Source organism: Thalia democratica, chromosome 5 (assembly GCF_965202585.1).
Source record: "Thalia democratica chromosome 5, ktThaDemo2.hap1.1, whole genome shotgun sequence".
NCBI lineage: Eukaryota > Metazoa > Chordata > Thaliacea > Salpida > Salpidae > Thalia > Thalia democratica.
In genome coordinates, this window is record NC_139169.1 from 27,646,001 (window position 1) to 27,663,113 (window position 17,113).

At 26.0% G+C, this 17,113-nt stretch overlaps 1 protein-coding gene and 4 pseudogenes across 1 annotated transcript; all 5 read left to right on the forward strand.

Annotated features, from left to right (window-relative positions):
- Positions 1–1,084: 1,084 nt before the first annotated feature.
- On the forward strand, positions 1,085–1,672 carry LOC145836377 (smad nuclear-interacting protein 1 pseudogene; annotated as a pseudogene).
- Positions 1,673–2,829: 1,157 nt separating this feature from the next.
- LOC145836378 (smad nuclear-interacting protein 1 pseudogene) lies at positions 2,830–3,417 on the forward strand (annotated as a pseudogene).
- A 1,157-nt stretch (positions 3,418–4,574) lies between these two features.
- LOC145836380 (smad nuclear-interacting protein 1 pseudogene) lies at positions 4,575–5,162 on the forward strand (annotated as a pseudogene).
- A 1,154-nt stretch (positions 5,163–6,316) lies between these two features.
- LOC145836381 (smad nuclear-interacting protein 1-like) lies at positions 6,317–6,904 on the forward strand. Its single transcript, XM_082944186.1, has 2 exons — positions 6,317–6,567; positions 6,712–6,904. The coding sequence occupies exons 1-2, from the start codon at positions 6,317–6,319 to the stop codon at positions 6,902–6,904; spliced, it is 444 nt and encodes a 147-aa protein (XP_082800312.1).
- A 1,153-nt stretch (positions 6,905–8,057) lies between these two features.
- LOC145836382 (smad nuclear-interacting protein 1 pseudogene) lies at positions 8,058–8,570 on the forward strand (annotated as a pseudogene).
- The last annotated feature ends 8,543 nt before the right edge of the window (positions 8,571–17,113 follow it).

Below are 17,113 nucleotides of genomic sequence, written 5' to 3' on the forward strand. Positions count from 1 at the left end.
TGTAGGCTTTATTTCTATTAAAGTTTTAGAAAATTCATATAAAATGTATTTAGTGCTTTCTTTTAATTTAAGCTAGTAAAGAGGCTAACGGGAACCACAATTAAAAAATTAAAAACTATAATAACATTTTCAAATTGATTTTCTTACTTACTAGCAATAAAATTTTAGTAAGGTAAGAACAAATATTTAATTTTTTTTTACTGTAGTTGGCATAGTAACAAATAGCATAAAAACTATAGAAAATTAAAAATCCATATGAAACAGTATACTACGTAAGATAAAATTTTGTTAAAAAATAAATTTTGCTCAGTATTAAGGCTAGCTAAAGATTAAGGGTGGAGGTGGGGACGTGGTGGCCGGAAACAGCGACATTGTGTGGTATAAAAAAAACAGTAAATGTTTTTAATATTTTTATTTCCAAATCAAAATCTGTACAATCTCAGACCAAACCAGGGACTCAGTGGTGCCATCTAGCGGATAAGATTTTTGTTTTACTCTATATGCGTATTCGGATAACTATATTTTTCTTGAGAGTTAGAGCTTTAAAATTCTAAGCAGATATTCTTTATGGCTAAACCTTAAAATTTAAAAATATAACAAAGTTTACATAACTCTAAAATCATAATTCTAATTTTACTAATATTACAATATAATGAAGAACAAAATATTAGAGCAACCTTTTGCAATATAATAAATATCTTTCGAAAATGATTATAAATTAATTAGTACTATTTAATAATCATTTGTTCACTTCTTAAATTTTCTTTAGATTACTAAAACAACATTTTTAAGATATTTTTTGTATACTTTTGACTTAAAGAAAGTATTCATTTTTAGTTATAGGTCTTGATTTTTTAAACATATGGCTATTTTCTATCAAATTTACAACAAAATGAATTCTGAAAGTATACCATGGTTACGAAGTTTTCTATACTGTAAGTTTAAGAACATATTTCGTGTATCAAATCGTTGTAAAATATAATAAAATTCTCTTTTGCGCCGCTAGTGGTCGCTTCGCCACAGTCCGTGACTGTTAATATTTTTTATATAAATTTGTTATTTATATAAAGCTAATCATTTCAAAATGACACGTGCAAGACAAACAACAGAAAAAAGAATTCCTCACAAGAGATTTCAAACAAAAGCAGGATTAAAACTGTCATCATCAACAGTAAAGAAGAATCCTCGCTCAGAAATTATGAAGTTTGCTAAGAGAGAAAAGCCAAATCTAGGGTTGAGTGGAAACCTGACAGCTGAAACCAACACTTACAAGGGCGTCGTTATAAAATACAACGAGCCTCCAGAAGCTTCAATGTCAAAGACAAAGTGGAGAATGTATGTTTTTAGAAATGATGAACATTTCAAACCTCTTCACCTGCACCGACTAAGCGCTTTTTTGATGGGAAGCAATTCAAGAATATGCGATCTTCCAATTCATCACCCATCAATAAGCAAGCAACACTGCGTATTCCAATACAGAGCAGTGAATAGAAAAATACGCGGTGTTGAGAAAAAGGTCGTCCTGCCTTTTATATACGACCTCAACAGCACAAATGGAACTTTTCTGAATGGAGACAAAATTATTCCAGAAAAATACTACGAATTAAAAGAGAAAGATAACCTTAAATTTGGTCTATCATCAAGAGAATATGTTCTCATAAATGGTGACTAATTTTTTAATGATGAAGTGAAGAACTTGAACTGTTGATATTGCATTAAAAATAGTATTTGTACCTTGTTTATGTCCCATAGGTCCTTTTAAGGACCACCAAATGTCACAGTAAATGTTAAACAAATAAAATATTTAGATTTTATCGAAGTTTTATACATTAAATTGAATTAAAGAAGAAATTTACACTAAGAATTTGTCTTTTTGGTAAATCAATTTTTTTTTTTTTAAATTACAATATATTTGTTAAACTTATGGCATTGAAATACTCAGTTATTAAATATAATGGCATATCTTTTGATTTTTAATAATACTTATTATGAATCATTATACATTTTTATTTATAAAAGGTGTCTAGGTACAGTAATGAAAACATGTTTATCAAAATATGTGGAATACGTGCAATTTTCATCAGTAGAATACAACTAACTGATAAAAACAGCGACATTGTGTGGTATAAAAAAAACAGTAAATGTTTTTAATATTTTTATTTCCAAATCAAAATCTGTACAATCTCAGACCAAACCAGGGACTCAGTGGTGCCATCTAGCGGATAAGATTTTTGTTTTACTCTATATGCGTATTCGGATAACTATATTTTTCTTGAGAGTTAGAGCTTTAAAATTCTAAGCAGATATTCTTTATGGCTAAACCTTAAAATTTAAAAATATAACAAAGTTTACATAACTCTAAAATCATAATTCTAATTTTACTAATATTACAATATAATGAAGAACAAAATATTAGAGCAACCTTTTGCAATATAATAAATATCTTTCGAAAATGATTATAAATTAATTAGTACTATTTAATAATCATTTGTTCACTTCTTAAATTTTCTTTAGATTACTAAAACAACATTTTTAAGATATTTTTTGTATACTTTTGACTTAAAGAAAGTATTCATTTTTAGTTATAGGTCTTGATTTTTTAAACATATGGCTATTTTCTATCAAATTTACAACAAAATGAATTCTGAAAGTATACCATGGTTACGAAGTTTTCTATACTGTAAGTTTAAGAACATATTTCGTGTATCAAATCGTTGTAAAATATAATAAAATTCTCTTTTGCGCCGCTAGTGGTCGCTTCGCCACAGTCCGTGACTGTTAATATTTTTTATATAAATTTGTTATTTATATAAAGCTAATCATTTCAAAATGACACGTGCAAGACAAACAACAGAAAAAAGAATTCCTCACAAGAGATTTCAAACAAAAGCAGGATTAAAACTGTCATCATCAACAGTAAAGAAGAATCCTCGCTCAGAAATTATGAAGTTTGCTAAGAGAGAAAAGCCAAATCTAGGGTTGAGTGGAAACCTGACAGCTGAAACCAACACTTACAAGGGCGTCGTTATAAAATACAACGAGCCTCCAGAAGCTTCAATGTCAAAGACAAAGTGGAGAATGTATGTTTTTAGAAATGATGAACATTTCAAACCTCTTCACCTGCACCGACTAAGCGCTTTTTTGATGGGAAGCAATTCAAGAATATGCGATCTTCCAATTCATCACCCATCAATAAGCAAGCAACACTGCGTATTCCAATACAGAGCAGTGAATAGAAAAATACGCGGTGTTGAGAAAAAGGTCGTCCTGCCTTTTATATACGACCTCAACAGCACAAATGGAACTTTTCTGAATGGAGACAAAATTATTCCAGAAAAATACTACGAATTAAAAGAGAAAGATAACCTTAAATTTGGTCTATCATCAAGAGAATATGTTCTCATAAATGGTGACTAATTTTTTAATGATGAAGTGAAGAACTTGAACTGTTGATATTGCATTAAAAATAGTATTTGTACCTTGTTTATGTCCCATAGGTCCTTTTAAGGACCACCAAATGTCACAGTAAATGTTAAACAAATAAAATATTTAGATTTTATCGAAGTTTTATACATTAAATTGAATTAAAGAAGAAATTTACACTAAGAATTTGTCTTTTTGGTAAATCAATTTTTTTTTTTTTAAATTACAATATATTTGTTAAACTTATGGCATTGAAATACTCAGTTATTAAATATAATGGCATATCTTTTGATTTTTAATAATACTTATTATGAATCATTATACATTTTTATTTATAAAAGGTGTCTAGGTACAGTAATGAAAACATGTTTATCAAAATATGTGGAATACGTGCAATTTTCATCAGTAGAATACAACTAACTGATAAAAACAGCGACATTGTGTGGTATAAAAAAAACAGTAAATGTTTTTAATATTTTTATTTCCAAATCAAAATCTGTACAATCTCAGACCAAACCAGGGACTCAGTGGTGCCATCTAGCGGATAAGATTTTTGTTTTACTCTATATGCGTATTCGGATAACTATATTTTTCTTGAGAGTTAGAGCTTTAAAATTCTAAGCAGATATTCTTTATGGCTAAACCTTAAAATTTAAAAATATAACAAAGTTTACATAACTCTAAAATCATAATTCTAATTTTACTAATATTACAATATAATGAAGAACAAAATATTAGAGCAACCTTTTGCAATATAATAAATATCTTTCGAAAATGATTATAAATTAATTAGTACTATTTAATAATCATTTGTTCACTTCTTAAATTTTCTTTAGATTACTAAAACAACATTTTTAAGATATTTTTTGTATACTTTTGACTTAAAGAAAGTATTCATTTTTAGTTATAGGTCTTGATTTTTTAAACATATGGCTATTTTCTATCAAATTTACAACAAAATGAATTCTGAAAGTATACCATGGTTACGAAGTTTTCTAAACTGTAATTTTAAAAACATATTTCAAGTATCAAATCGTTGTAAAATATAATAAAATTCTCTTTTGCGCCGCTAGTGGTCGCTTCGCCACAGTCCGTGACTGTTAATATTTTTTATATAAATTTGTTATTTATATAAAGCTAATCATTTCAAAATGACACGTGCAAGACAAACAACAGAAAAAAGAATTCCTCACAAGAGATTTCAAACAAAAGCAGGATTAAAACTGTCATCATCAACAGTAAAGAAGAATCCTCGCTCAGAAATTATGAAGTTTGCTAAGAGAGAAAAGCCAAATCTAGGGTTGAGTGGAAACCTGACAGCTGAAACCAACACTTACAAGGGCGTCGTTATAAAATACAACGAGCCTCCAGAAGCTTCAATGTCAAAGACAAAGTGGAGGTTGTATGTTTTCAGAAATGATGAACATTTCAAACCTCATCACATGCACCGACTAAGCGCTTTTTTGATGGGAAGCAATTCAAGAATATGCGATCTTCCATTTCATCACCCATCAATAAGCAAGCAACACTGCGTATTCCAATACAGAGCAGTGAATAGAAAAATACGCGGTGTTGAGAAAAAGGTCGTCCTGCCTTTTATATACGACCTCAACAGCACAAATGGAACTTTTCTGAATGGAGACAAAATTATTCCAGAAAAATACTACGAATTAAAAGAGAAAGATAACCTTAAATTTGGTCTAATATCAAGAGAATATGTTCTCATAAATGGTGACTAATTTTTTAATGATGAAGTGAAGAACTTGAACTGTTGATATTGCATTAATAATAGTATTTGTACCTTGTTTATGTCCCCTAGGTCCTTTTAAGGACCACCAAATGTCACAGTAAATGTTAAACAAATAAAATATTTAGATTTTATCGAAGTTTTATACATTAAATTGAATTAAAGAAGAAATTTACACTAAGAATTTGTCTTTTTGGTAAATCAATTTTTTTTTTTTTTAATTACAATATATTTGTTAAACTTATGGCATTGAAATACTCAGTTATTAAATATAATGGCATATCTTTTGATTTTTAATAATACTTATTATGAATCATTATACATTTTTATTTATAAAAGGTGTCTAGGTACAGTAATGAAAACATGTTTATCAAAATATGTGGAATACGTGCAATTTTCATCAGTAGAATACAACTAACTGATAAAAACAGCGACATTATGTGGTAGAAAAAAAACCAGTAAATGTTTTTAATATTTTTATTTCCAAATCAAAATCTGTACAATCTCAGACCAAACCAGGGACTCAGTGGTGCCATCTAGCGGATAAGATTTTTGTTTTACTCTATATGCGTATTCGGATAACTATATTTTTCTTGAGAGTTAGAGCTTTAAAATTCTAAGCAGATATTCTTTATGGCTAAATCTTAAAATTTAAAAATATAACAAAGTTTACTTAACTCTAAAATCATAATTCTACTAATATTACAATATAATGAAGAACAAAATATTAGAGCAACCTTTTGCAATATAATAAATATCTGTCGAAAATGATTATAAATTAATTAGTACTATTTAATAATCATTTGTTCACTTCTTAAATTTTCTTTAGATTACTAAAACAACATTTTTAAGATATTTTTTGTATACTTTTGACTTAAAGAAAGTATTCATTTTTAGTTATAGGTCTTGATTTTTTAAACATATGGCTATTTTCTATCAAATTTACAACAAAATGAATTCTGAAAGTATACCATGGTTACGAAGTTTTCTATACTGTAAGTTTAAGAACATATTTCGTGTATCAAATCGTTGTAAAATATAATAAAATTCTCTTTTGCACCGCTAGTGGTCGCTTCGCCACAGTCCGTGACTGTTAATATTTTTTATATAAAAACTTGTTATTTATATAAAGCTAATCATTTCAAAATGACACGTGCAAAACAAACAACAGAAAAAAGAATTCCTCACAAGAGATTTCAAACAAAAGCAGGATTAAAACTGTCATCATCAACAGTAAAGAAGAATCCTCGCTCAGAAATTATGAAGTTTGCTAAGAGAGAAAAGCCAAATCTAGGGTTGAGTGGAAACCTGACAGCTGAAACCAACACTTACAAGGGCGTCGTTATAAAATACAACGAGCCTCCAGAAGCTTCAATGTCAAAGACAAAGTGGAGAATGTATGTTTTTAGAAATGATGAACATTTCAAACCTCTTCACCTGCACCGACTAAGCGCTTTTTTGATGGGAAGCAATTCAAGAATATGCGATCTTCCAATTCATCACCCATCAATAAGCAAGTAACACTGCGTATTCCAATACAGAGCAGTGAATAGAAAAATACGCGGTGTTGAGAAAAAGGTCGTCCTGCCTTTTATATACGACCTCAACAGCACAAATGGAACTTTTCTGAATGGAGACAAAATTATTCCAGAAAAATATTACGAATTAAAAGAGAAAGATAACCTTAAATTTGGTCTATCATCAAGAGAATATGTTCTCATAAATGGTGACTAATTTTTTAATGATGAAGTGAAGAACTTGAACTGTTGATATTGCATTAATAATAGTATTTGTACCTTGTTTATGTCCCATAGGTCCTTTTAAGGACCACCAAATGTCACAGTAAGTGTTAAACAAATAAAATATTTAGATTTTATCGAAGTTTTATACATTAAATTGAATTAAAGAAGAAATTTACAATAAGAATTTGTCTTTTTGGTAAATCAATTTTTTTCTTATAAATTACAATATACTTGTTAAACTTATGGCATTGAAATACTCAGTTATTAAATATAATGGCATATCTTTTGATTTTTAATAATACTTATTATGAATCATTATACATTTTTATTTATAAAAGGTGTCTAGGTACAGTAATGAAAACATGTTTATCAAAATATGTGGAATACGTGCAATTTTCATCAGTAGAATACAACTAACTGATAAAAACAGCGACATTGTGGTGGTAGAAAAAAAACCAGTAAATGTTTTTAATATTTTTATTTCCAAATCAAAATCTGTACAATCTCAGACCAAACCAGGGACTCAGTGGTGCCATCTAGCGAATAAGATTTTTGTTTTACTCTATATGCGTATTCGGATAACTATATTTTTCTTGAGAGTTAGAGCTTTAAAATTCTAAGCAGATATTCTTTATGGCTAAATCTTAAAATTTAAAAATATAACAAAGTTTACTTAACTCTAAAATCATAATTCTACTAATATTACAATATAATGAAGAACAAAATATTAGAGCAACCTTTTGCAATATAATAAATATCTTTCGAAAATGATTATAAATTAATTAGTACTATTTAATAATCATTTCTTCACTTCTTAAATTTTCTTTAGATTACTAAAACAACATTTTTAAGATATTTTTTGTATACTTTTGACTTAAAAAAAGTATTCATTTTTAGTTTTAGGTCTTGATTTTTTAAACATATGGCTATTTTCTATCAAATTTACAACAAAATGAATTCTGAAAGTATACCATGGTTACGAAGTTTTCTATACTGTAAGTTTAAGAACATATTTCGTGTATCAAATCGTTGTAAAATATAATAAAATTCTCTTTTGCGCCGCTAGTGGTCGCTTCGCCACAGTCCGTGACTGTTAATATTTTTTTATATAAACTTGTTATTTATATAAAGCTAATCATTTCAAAATGACACGTGCAAAACAAACAACAGAAAAAAGAATTCCTCACAAGAGATTTCAAACAAAAGCAGGATTAAAACTGTCATCATCAACAGTAAAGAAGAATCCTCGCTCAGAAATTATGAAGTTTGCTAAGAGAGAAAAGCCAAATCTAGGGTTGAGTGGAAACCTGACAGCTGAAACCAATACTTACAAGGGCGTCGTTATAAAATACAACGAGCCTCCAGAAGCTTCAATGTCAAAGACAAAGTGGAGGTTGTATGTTTTCAGAAATGATGAACATTTCAAACCTCATCACATGCACCGACTAAGCGCTTTTTTGATGGGAAGCAATTCAAGAATATGCGATCTTCCAATTCATTACCCATCAATAAGCAAGCAACACTGCGTATTCCAATACAGAGCAGTGAATAGAAAAATACGCGGTGTTGAGAAAAAGGTCGTCCTGCCTTTTATATACGACCTCAACAGCAACAAATGGAACTTTTCTGAATGGAGACAAAATAATTCCAGGAAATAACTACGAATTAAAAGAGAAAGATAACCTTCAATTTGGTCTATCATCAAGAGAATATGTTCTCATAAATGGTGACTAATTTTTTAATGATGAAGTGAAGAACTTGAACTGTTGATATTGCATTAATAATAGTATTTGTACCTTGTTTATGTCCCCTAGGTCCTTTTAAGGACCACCAAATGTCATAGTATCTGTTAAACATATAAAACCTTTATATTTTATCGTGTTTATATACATAATTTTGATAAAAGTATGAATTTACACTAAGAACTTGTCTTTTTGGTAAACCAATATTTTTTTTATAAATTACAATATATTTTGAATACTTATGGCATTGAAATATTCAGTTATTAAATATAATGACATATCATTTGAATTTTAGTAATACTTATTAGGAATTATTATACATTTTATTTATAAAAGGTGTCTAGGTACAATAATGAAAACATGTTTATCAAAATATGTAGATTAGCAGCAATTTTCATCAGTAGAATAAAACGAACTGATGAAAACAACGGCATCGTGTGGTGAAAAACCAGTAAATTTATTTAATTAAATATTTTTTTCAAAATTTAATTCTGTGCAATCTAAGACCAAACCAGGGTATCAGTAACGCCACCAAGCGGGTAAAAGTTTTGTTTTAGAAAACTATTTTCTTTTATGGCTAAATTGTTTGATGAGATTTATCGTTAATTTATAAGTTTTATAGTTTTTAAAACATACTGCTATTTTTTGTTAAATTTAAAACAAAATAAATTTTGAGAGCATACCAATGTTAAAAAATTTTCTAAACTGTAAATTGAAGAACAACTTTCATGTAACAAATTGCAGTAAAATGCAACAAAATTCTCTTTTGCGCCGCTAGTGGTCGCTTCGCCACAGTCCGTGACTCATAATATTATTTTAGAAATACTAAAAGAAATATGTACTACGAATTAAAAGAGGAAGATAAACTTAAATTTGGTCTATCATCAAGAGAATATGTTTTCTTAAATGCAGACTAATGTCTTAATGATGAAGTGAATAACTTGAACTGTTGATATTGCATTAGTTATAGTACATGTAGCTCGTTTATAACTACTAGGTCCTTTTAATGATCACTAAATGTCACTATAATTGTTAAACAAAAAAAAAAAGATTTTATCGGAGTTATATACATTAAACTAAATTAAAAAACAAATTTACACCAAGAGTTAGTTTTTTTGGAAATAAGATAATATTTTTTTTTAATTACAACTTATTTCTAAATATATATAGCCTTGAAATATTTAGTTGCTAAATATATTGGCATATCTTTTGAATTTTAATCATACTGGTTATGATAACTATACATTTTTATTTATTAAAGGTATTTAAGTACAGTAAATAAAACATGTTTATCAAAATATGTAGATTACGAGAGATTCTCATCAGTAGAATACAACGAACTGATGAGAACAGCGACATCGTGTTATGGAGAAAAATCCAGTAAACTTTTATTTTATATAAATCAAAATATTTGCAATCACAGACCAAACCAGGAATTTATTGGCGCCACCTAGCGGATAAAAGTTTTGTTTTAGTCTTTATGTGTAGTTAGATACCTAGCTTTGTTATTTAGAGTTAGAGATTTAAAAATCTAAAAAGAATTTCTTTTATGGCTAAATTATATGATGAATCTTTTTTTTTTTATAAAAACATCAGATGTTTTATCGTTTTTTATTTAAGTTGAGAACTTTGATTGTCATCTTTAAAGTATAAAGTACACAAATTTTAGTAATACTTAAAAATATATTTTTAGATATTTATACTTAGAGTTGACAGTCACCATAGACTGAGCTTTTTTTATCGTACTTCGTTTTCGATACAGAAACCAATTTAAAAGTTTAGCAGCTTTAATTATAAAACTGTAAGGTGTTATGATAGTAATTATTTAAAAATACATTTTCAATAAACATAAATTATTAAAGACCTGCTTTATTGACGTACGTTGCGTTGTTTAGTGTCGGAACATAGGAATTTTATTTATTTATTTTCTTAAGCTTTGAACTATCTTTTTATATCTTTTTTATATTTATATTTTATTTTACGCTAGACTGTGATAGAAAGTAACATTTGTTTCATTTTCTTTTATTTTACACAGAAATTTAGTTGAAGTTCTTAAATAGTTTCAATTTCCTTGTATAAATAAATATCTAAATTTAAGATTTTAAACTGTCATTATGTTTTTTTAAAGCAAAACCTAAACTAAAAGATAATTTTTTCAATAGCTTTTAGTGGTTACCAATTTCACAAAAAACAAATATATTTTTTTATTTAAAAGTATCCTACGAAAATACATTATGAAATTCTGACTTTGAATTTTTTTTTTACAGTTAGGTATAAAAGTCAATTAACTACTTTAATTTCAAGTAAGAACTTTCAAATATCGCCCATTAACTAATCAAATTGAAAAGCTAAAACTATACATACCGTGTTTTTTACAGTTGATAACAAAAGTCAATCAAATACCTCAAAATTACGTAACAATTTTCAAATATTGCCCATTAATTAATTAAAATAAATATCTGAAATTGTACTTACTGCTAAATATATAAATAAACTTATAAATAATTATAGCCAGTTTAAACACGTTGGTTGTAATTAACCGTTTATTTGGCTTTAATCTTATAGTTTGTACAAATTACTCGCCCAATAAAGAGCCCGGAGTTAAAAAGCTAATGGGTTTATTATGTACTCTTTCCAGGGTCAAAAGTTCCAAACTTGCTTGTGTATTCGTTAGTGATTGTAGGAAACTTAATAATGAGGCCGCATTAAGTTATTGACTGCGCTAATGAATATTATTGCTTGTTGATTAAGATTGATGCTTTTTGTAGCGGCAGGTTTATGTGAGTTTAACTGTTTAAATTTTTCTAACAAAAACTATTAGAGTTTTGAGAGTTTGTGGTTATAAACTTTTACAGTTATTTGTAATATCTAAAAACAATTCCACAATTTACTAAAATATAAAAAGTTTGTTTAAAAAAAAATGCGCAAATTAAATATCTTATATACTTCCAGATTTCGGTGATTATTTATAATTAGTACTAATTTACCCAATTATAATACTTAAAAAGGTCGCATTTTTTTCTACCAACGAAACCTGGTAGTAAATCAAAAAGGTAAAAAAACTTATAAAAAAAATGTTATTTTTATTTTATTAAACTACCTATTTTTTTAGTTTAAAAAAGTCAAGTTTGTTCCTATTTAAACAAGCAAAAACATTTTTATAGAGATTCTTCACTTGCTTGTATTAGTTTTTATTTAAGTACTTATGAAACTTTTTCTGTTTTACTTAATTTAAATCTGAGGTTATAATTTCAATCTTATTGTTTTAAAATAGTTTTTAGTTAAAGTTTTTTATTATATTTAAAACTAAAAATCACCAATTAGTTATCATCACACTTGTTATGGTTTGTTTGAAATCAAAAAATTTATATTTATTATATATTAACAGTAGTTTTTTCTTTAACTTAATTTGTTGTTTATAATGATTTATTTTAAACTAAATTGACTCTTAAATATATTTTCGTAGCGTAAAGTTAGTGATATCCCACGATAGATATAAACTAGCATATTTTTGTTTTTAAAAACATTAAAAAACAATTCAATTTATAAACATAATAAAACTAACTTTAAGAATATATAAGGTGTGCACTGAACAGTAATTTAAAATAAAGTATGTATTTACATACCTTTTTTCACCATTTTAACAACTTATTTCAAAAACACGATATGAAAACAGTATTGTATTTTTTCTTTATCTTTAGAAATAGAAATTATTACTCCCAAACTATATTTTCACTTACTTGGTATTTTATTATTTATTTGAAATAATTTTTTAGTCAATTAAATAGGTTTTATGGTTGGTTGGTGAAAATAAAAATATAAAATAGTATCATTTTCAGTTAAACAGTTTTTGAATGGTCTAACTGCTTTATCTTATTTATTTACTTCGTATAACAGTTTAACTACTTTATTTTTGTATCATAAATTTATAAAGTCGAAAGTCAATGCGTAATTTATGTTTAAAGGTTTATTTATGATATTTTTTATCATTTAAAAAACTTAAAACTAGATATAGTTTAATAAAACGTTTATTACTAAGTTTTTATAACAAAAATGAGTCTATCAAAATTATTTTTCATTTTTTTGATGATTTTGTTTACTTTATATGGTATTTTTCTTTAAAGTTTATTGGTTTTTAATTACTTCAATTTACGTAATAACATTTCTTTCCCATAATTGAAATTAAGCTAATTACGTAAATATAAATAAAAAAATAATTTAGAAAAATTGTAGAGTAGTACAGATACATAAAGAAAATATTTACAGTTGCTTTTATATGTAAAAACACCAGTTTAACAATAATTTTAATCAACTAAATACCAATAAATTTTATTATGTGTTTTTAAAGTATTGATACTTTAAAACTGATTACATTTTTACAGTTTTCGAACTAACTAAATATGATATATAAAAGAAAAAGTCTCTACAATAGGAGAGAAACTATTTTTCACGATTAGTTCAAAACTAGTTGCTAAGCGATAACTAATTCAGTAATCGTGCCTAGGCATTGAATAAGTAAATAAAAATTTACCTAGTTTAGTTATTAAATTTTATTAGATTGAAATGTAAGATTTTTTTAGAATCTTATAAGTATTTTGAAATGTTTTTATACATCAGTGATAATAAATTGGTTGTAAAAGTTCAGTTTAGTTTTATAGTTAGTTTGGAACTTTGCTTATTATTTTAAAACGTAAACAATAACAATCCAAAAAAAATAAACTAATAGTATAAGACAAGTATTTTTCATTTGAAGCAAAGCTTAAGTTTTTTTAAAATACGGTTTGAAAAAGAGCAATCTTCTAAAACTTTTGTAGATTTAGTATATTTAGATTCAATAGAATATTTTATTTTTACAAGAAAAAGAGAACAAACATTTAAGGTCTTATACTTGTTCAAGCATTTAAGAAGTCAAAGTGACAATCAAACTTTTATTGATTCGTTTAGTTTAAAAATAAAATTTCCTCTAGTTTTAGTAAATTAGAGATGAACTTAAACTGTAATATTAATCATCATATAGCATATCTACAGTATAATTTATAAAACTATATATTAAAATGGTTATTAATATCAAACTGTAAATGAACTGAAGCATTTTACAATAAAAACAAGTCTTATACTAATCAGATATCAAATGAGTTTGTAAACACTGAAACAGCTTATCATAACTACTGTAAAACATTACAGTCAAAAATATTTGAATAAAAAAATATTTTTAAATATGAATTTTAGTCTTTTTGCTGGCTTATCAAATTTGATATTTAAGGTGTCACAAAGTGTCAAAACTTATATCCTGTAGTAAGACTCGTGTAATTTAAAACAAAAGGGCTTCTGTTTCATACACAGCAAAGTTCACACATCCTATTTACCAGTAACTCAAAACTTTTGGTGTAACCAAGTATTACTGAAATATAATATCCTAGCTTTACAACTTGCATAAGTAAAAGTATTTTTAGTTTATAGTTTTACAGTTAATTCATTAAAATCCTACTTATTATTTTGCAACGAGAAACTAATTTTGTACTTAATGATTTCTATGTAAGTTTAAAGGTCAATAGATTTGTTACGTGATATAGTATTTATATGCTAGTAACTTCTAAACTTACTAAGTTAACATATGTATGATTGTTATATGGTTTTTTACTCTTATAATATTTGTTGATAGTTTTTCACAACATTGTTTTCATGACTTACCTTTATTTGTTTAATATAAACTTTATGTACACTTTTTAATGAACTTACTTTCCTCAAACTAAGTTTTAATATAAAAGTTCTATGTTAGAAAATAAAAGTAAAAAATACGATACAGAATAAAGTAATTTTAGTTTTTTTAACAAAAACAACAAAAATTAATGCTATCTATGCAAGTTACAATGTCTTCTAGTAACTATTGGAATTAATCAGCTAACTACAATTTTTTTTCAATGACACTTCATAAACAAAAACTATCTATTTTAAAACTTTTTACATAAATTATGTGCTTCAAATAAAAGGTTTAAACCATTAGTTATTATTTTCAAAACAAAACAAAACTTATACAACATCGACTAAATTAATTTAATAACTAGTAATATTATATTTATTGTAATAGTATAAATAAAATCACAACGTTGTAGGTCATAAAGTTATCTTTTGAGTCCTACGTAGATTCGATAAATCAATAAAACAAAGTTTTGTGAGTTTGAAATCTCCATACCAAATATTTTTAAATATACATTTTACGTCACAAAATGTTAACTTTAGTTTTAAATACACGTGTATCAACTTTTCACTTATTTTATTTTATTTTTATGTTAGATTTCCCTGATTAAGCAATGTACTACTAATACATTGTTTTGGTTTTTTAATTGTTTTAATAACATTTAACAGGTTTTAATTGCTGTTTTGTACTTATCTGCATTATTGCTTTTATTGCCAGTTTGAAAAAACAGAAATCACAGATTTATTTTCTAATCAAAAAACGCTTAAGAAGATATCAAGTGAAAAAAAATTATTTAAATATTTTAAATTTACTCAACCAATAGGTGTGTAGGTTGCTATTTGTTTCTTAAAGATACATAAGGTTTAACAAATAATTTATAAAATTTCATAACTATAGTCCTACAATAATAATATTTATTACTACTACTTATTGAATTTCAGTAAAAAAAGTTACTAAAAAAATAAAACCGAGACTTTAATCTAACTAAATTGAAATTTAATATATCAAAAACATAGCAATTAATGCTTCATTGAAACGGAAACAGTTTTCTTATGCAGCTGTTGATACAAAGCATGTTTGCTAATTCAAAACATATGTAAAATTAACCTTGCACAAAAAATAACAACTGCTTATTAGCATCAAATTAATTGTTTTTCTTGCTTTGTGTGAGATTATTTCAGCAAAGTTGCTAGATTAGTCATAGTTTACTTTTTCTTTCATTTGTTTGTTAGTTTTTCTTTTTATATAAAACTAGTAATTTTTTAAGCATCTCAACTTTTTCTTATTTTCTTGTATAAAACCGACAGCTAAAAACTTTTTCGTTTGCCTTGTTTGTTGACAGTCTAATTTTTTAGTTTAAATAATTTTAATAAACTTATCAAAAGCTTTTATTGTGTGTTAGTTCTGAAACTAAACGTTGAAATCATTTACTCGTGTACAATCTCTGCCAAAAAGTCGCGGCTATTAATAGATGGAAATTTTCTTTTTTAATCGCAAATTTTTCAACCGCAATTTTTTGCAACTGTCGCATGCATTATATTATTACGTCACGAGTGTATCATCGTGCATACAATTAAGTGAAAAATTACAATAAGTTTTGGTGATATTAGTCACATAAGCGCTTGTTCTACAATACAAGCAATTACAGTGTTTTGTTTTTTCTTTGTTTGAAGGTTATTTAATGCTTTTTTGTTGAACTTTTTTTATATCAGTTTTTGTGTGGTACTTTGAGTTTTGCATTTTACAAATACCGTGTTTAAATGTTTAAATATTTTAAATAGTGTTATACAGTTAAGTTAGGTAGCAGTACTTATTAATAATAAGTTGTTAGATGTTACTAGAAGTTTTTGAAAGTTATAAATGGTCTTATGTTTGATTTAAGTTGTATGCTATTTCTACTTTAAAACTATTAGTTACTATAATAATCGTATAAGTTTATGTTTTTAGTTCAAGTTTTGTAATATATAAAGTTTTGAGCTTCTTGATTGAATTTTTTTGTTTGCTTGCATTGATTAACTTTATTTTATATCTTTTATAATAGAATATGTTTTATCTGAATAAATAGTTAAATTTATTTTTTGTTTTTAAGTAAATTGGTTCCTCTCTAGTTAAATATAACAAAAATTCTACACGTAGATATATCTAAGTCTACTCTATTAAAACAATACTGCAACATAAAATTGGTAAGCTAAAAGCTATTTGAAAGTACAGAAAATATGTAGTTTGTGTAGTATATCATCTTTTATAGAAAAATAGTTTACCTTTATAACATATTTTATCTAGTTTATTATTTCACACTAGCTTTGTCATAACACTTTGTCTTTTTTAAAGATTAGTGTGAAAAATTTAAAGTGATTTTCATTTAGATTAACGTGATGTTTAGGAGATAGAGTTGTCATACTTTTCGTTTAACTAGAATATTTTGTAAAAAAACAATTTACTAAAATATAAAAAGTAATAAAATAGTAGTAATATGTTAAAAATTTAGTAAACACGATTTGTTTTAATTTGACTATGTTGTGTTTGGTATAGTGAAAGTTAAACTTAGCATAAAACATTCACTTTTAAACCATAACTTATATTTCAATTTAAAGTATATCAGTAGTTTATAATCAGAGCTTGTAAATTTTTCAAACATTGTTTCTTTAACTGTTTTTATTATTATTTTATGATTAAACTTGTTTTATTTAAATATACTTCTTAATCGAAGCTTTTTTAATTCAAAATCTAAGTTTTAAAGTTATTGGTCTTGAATTTTTAA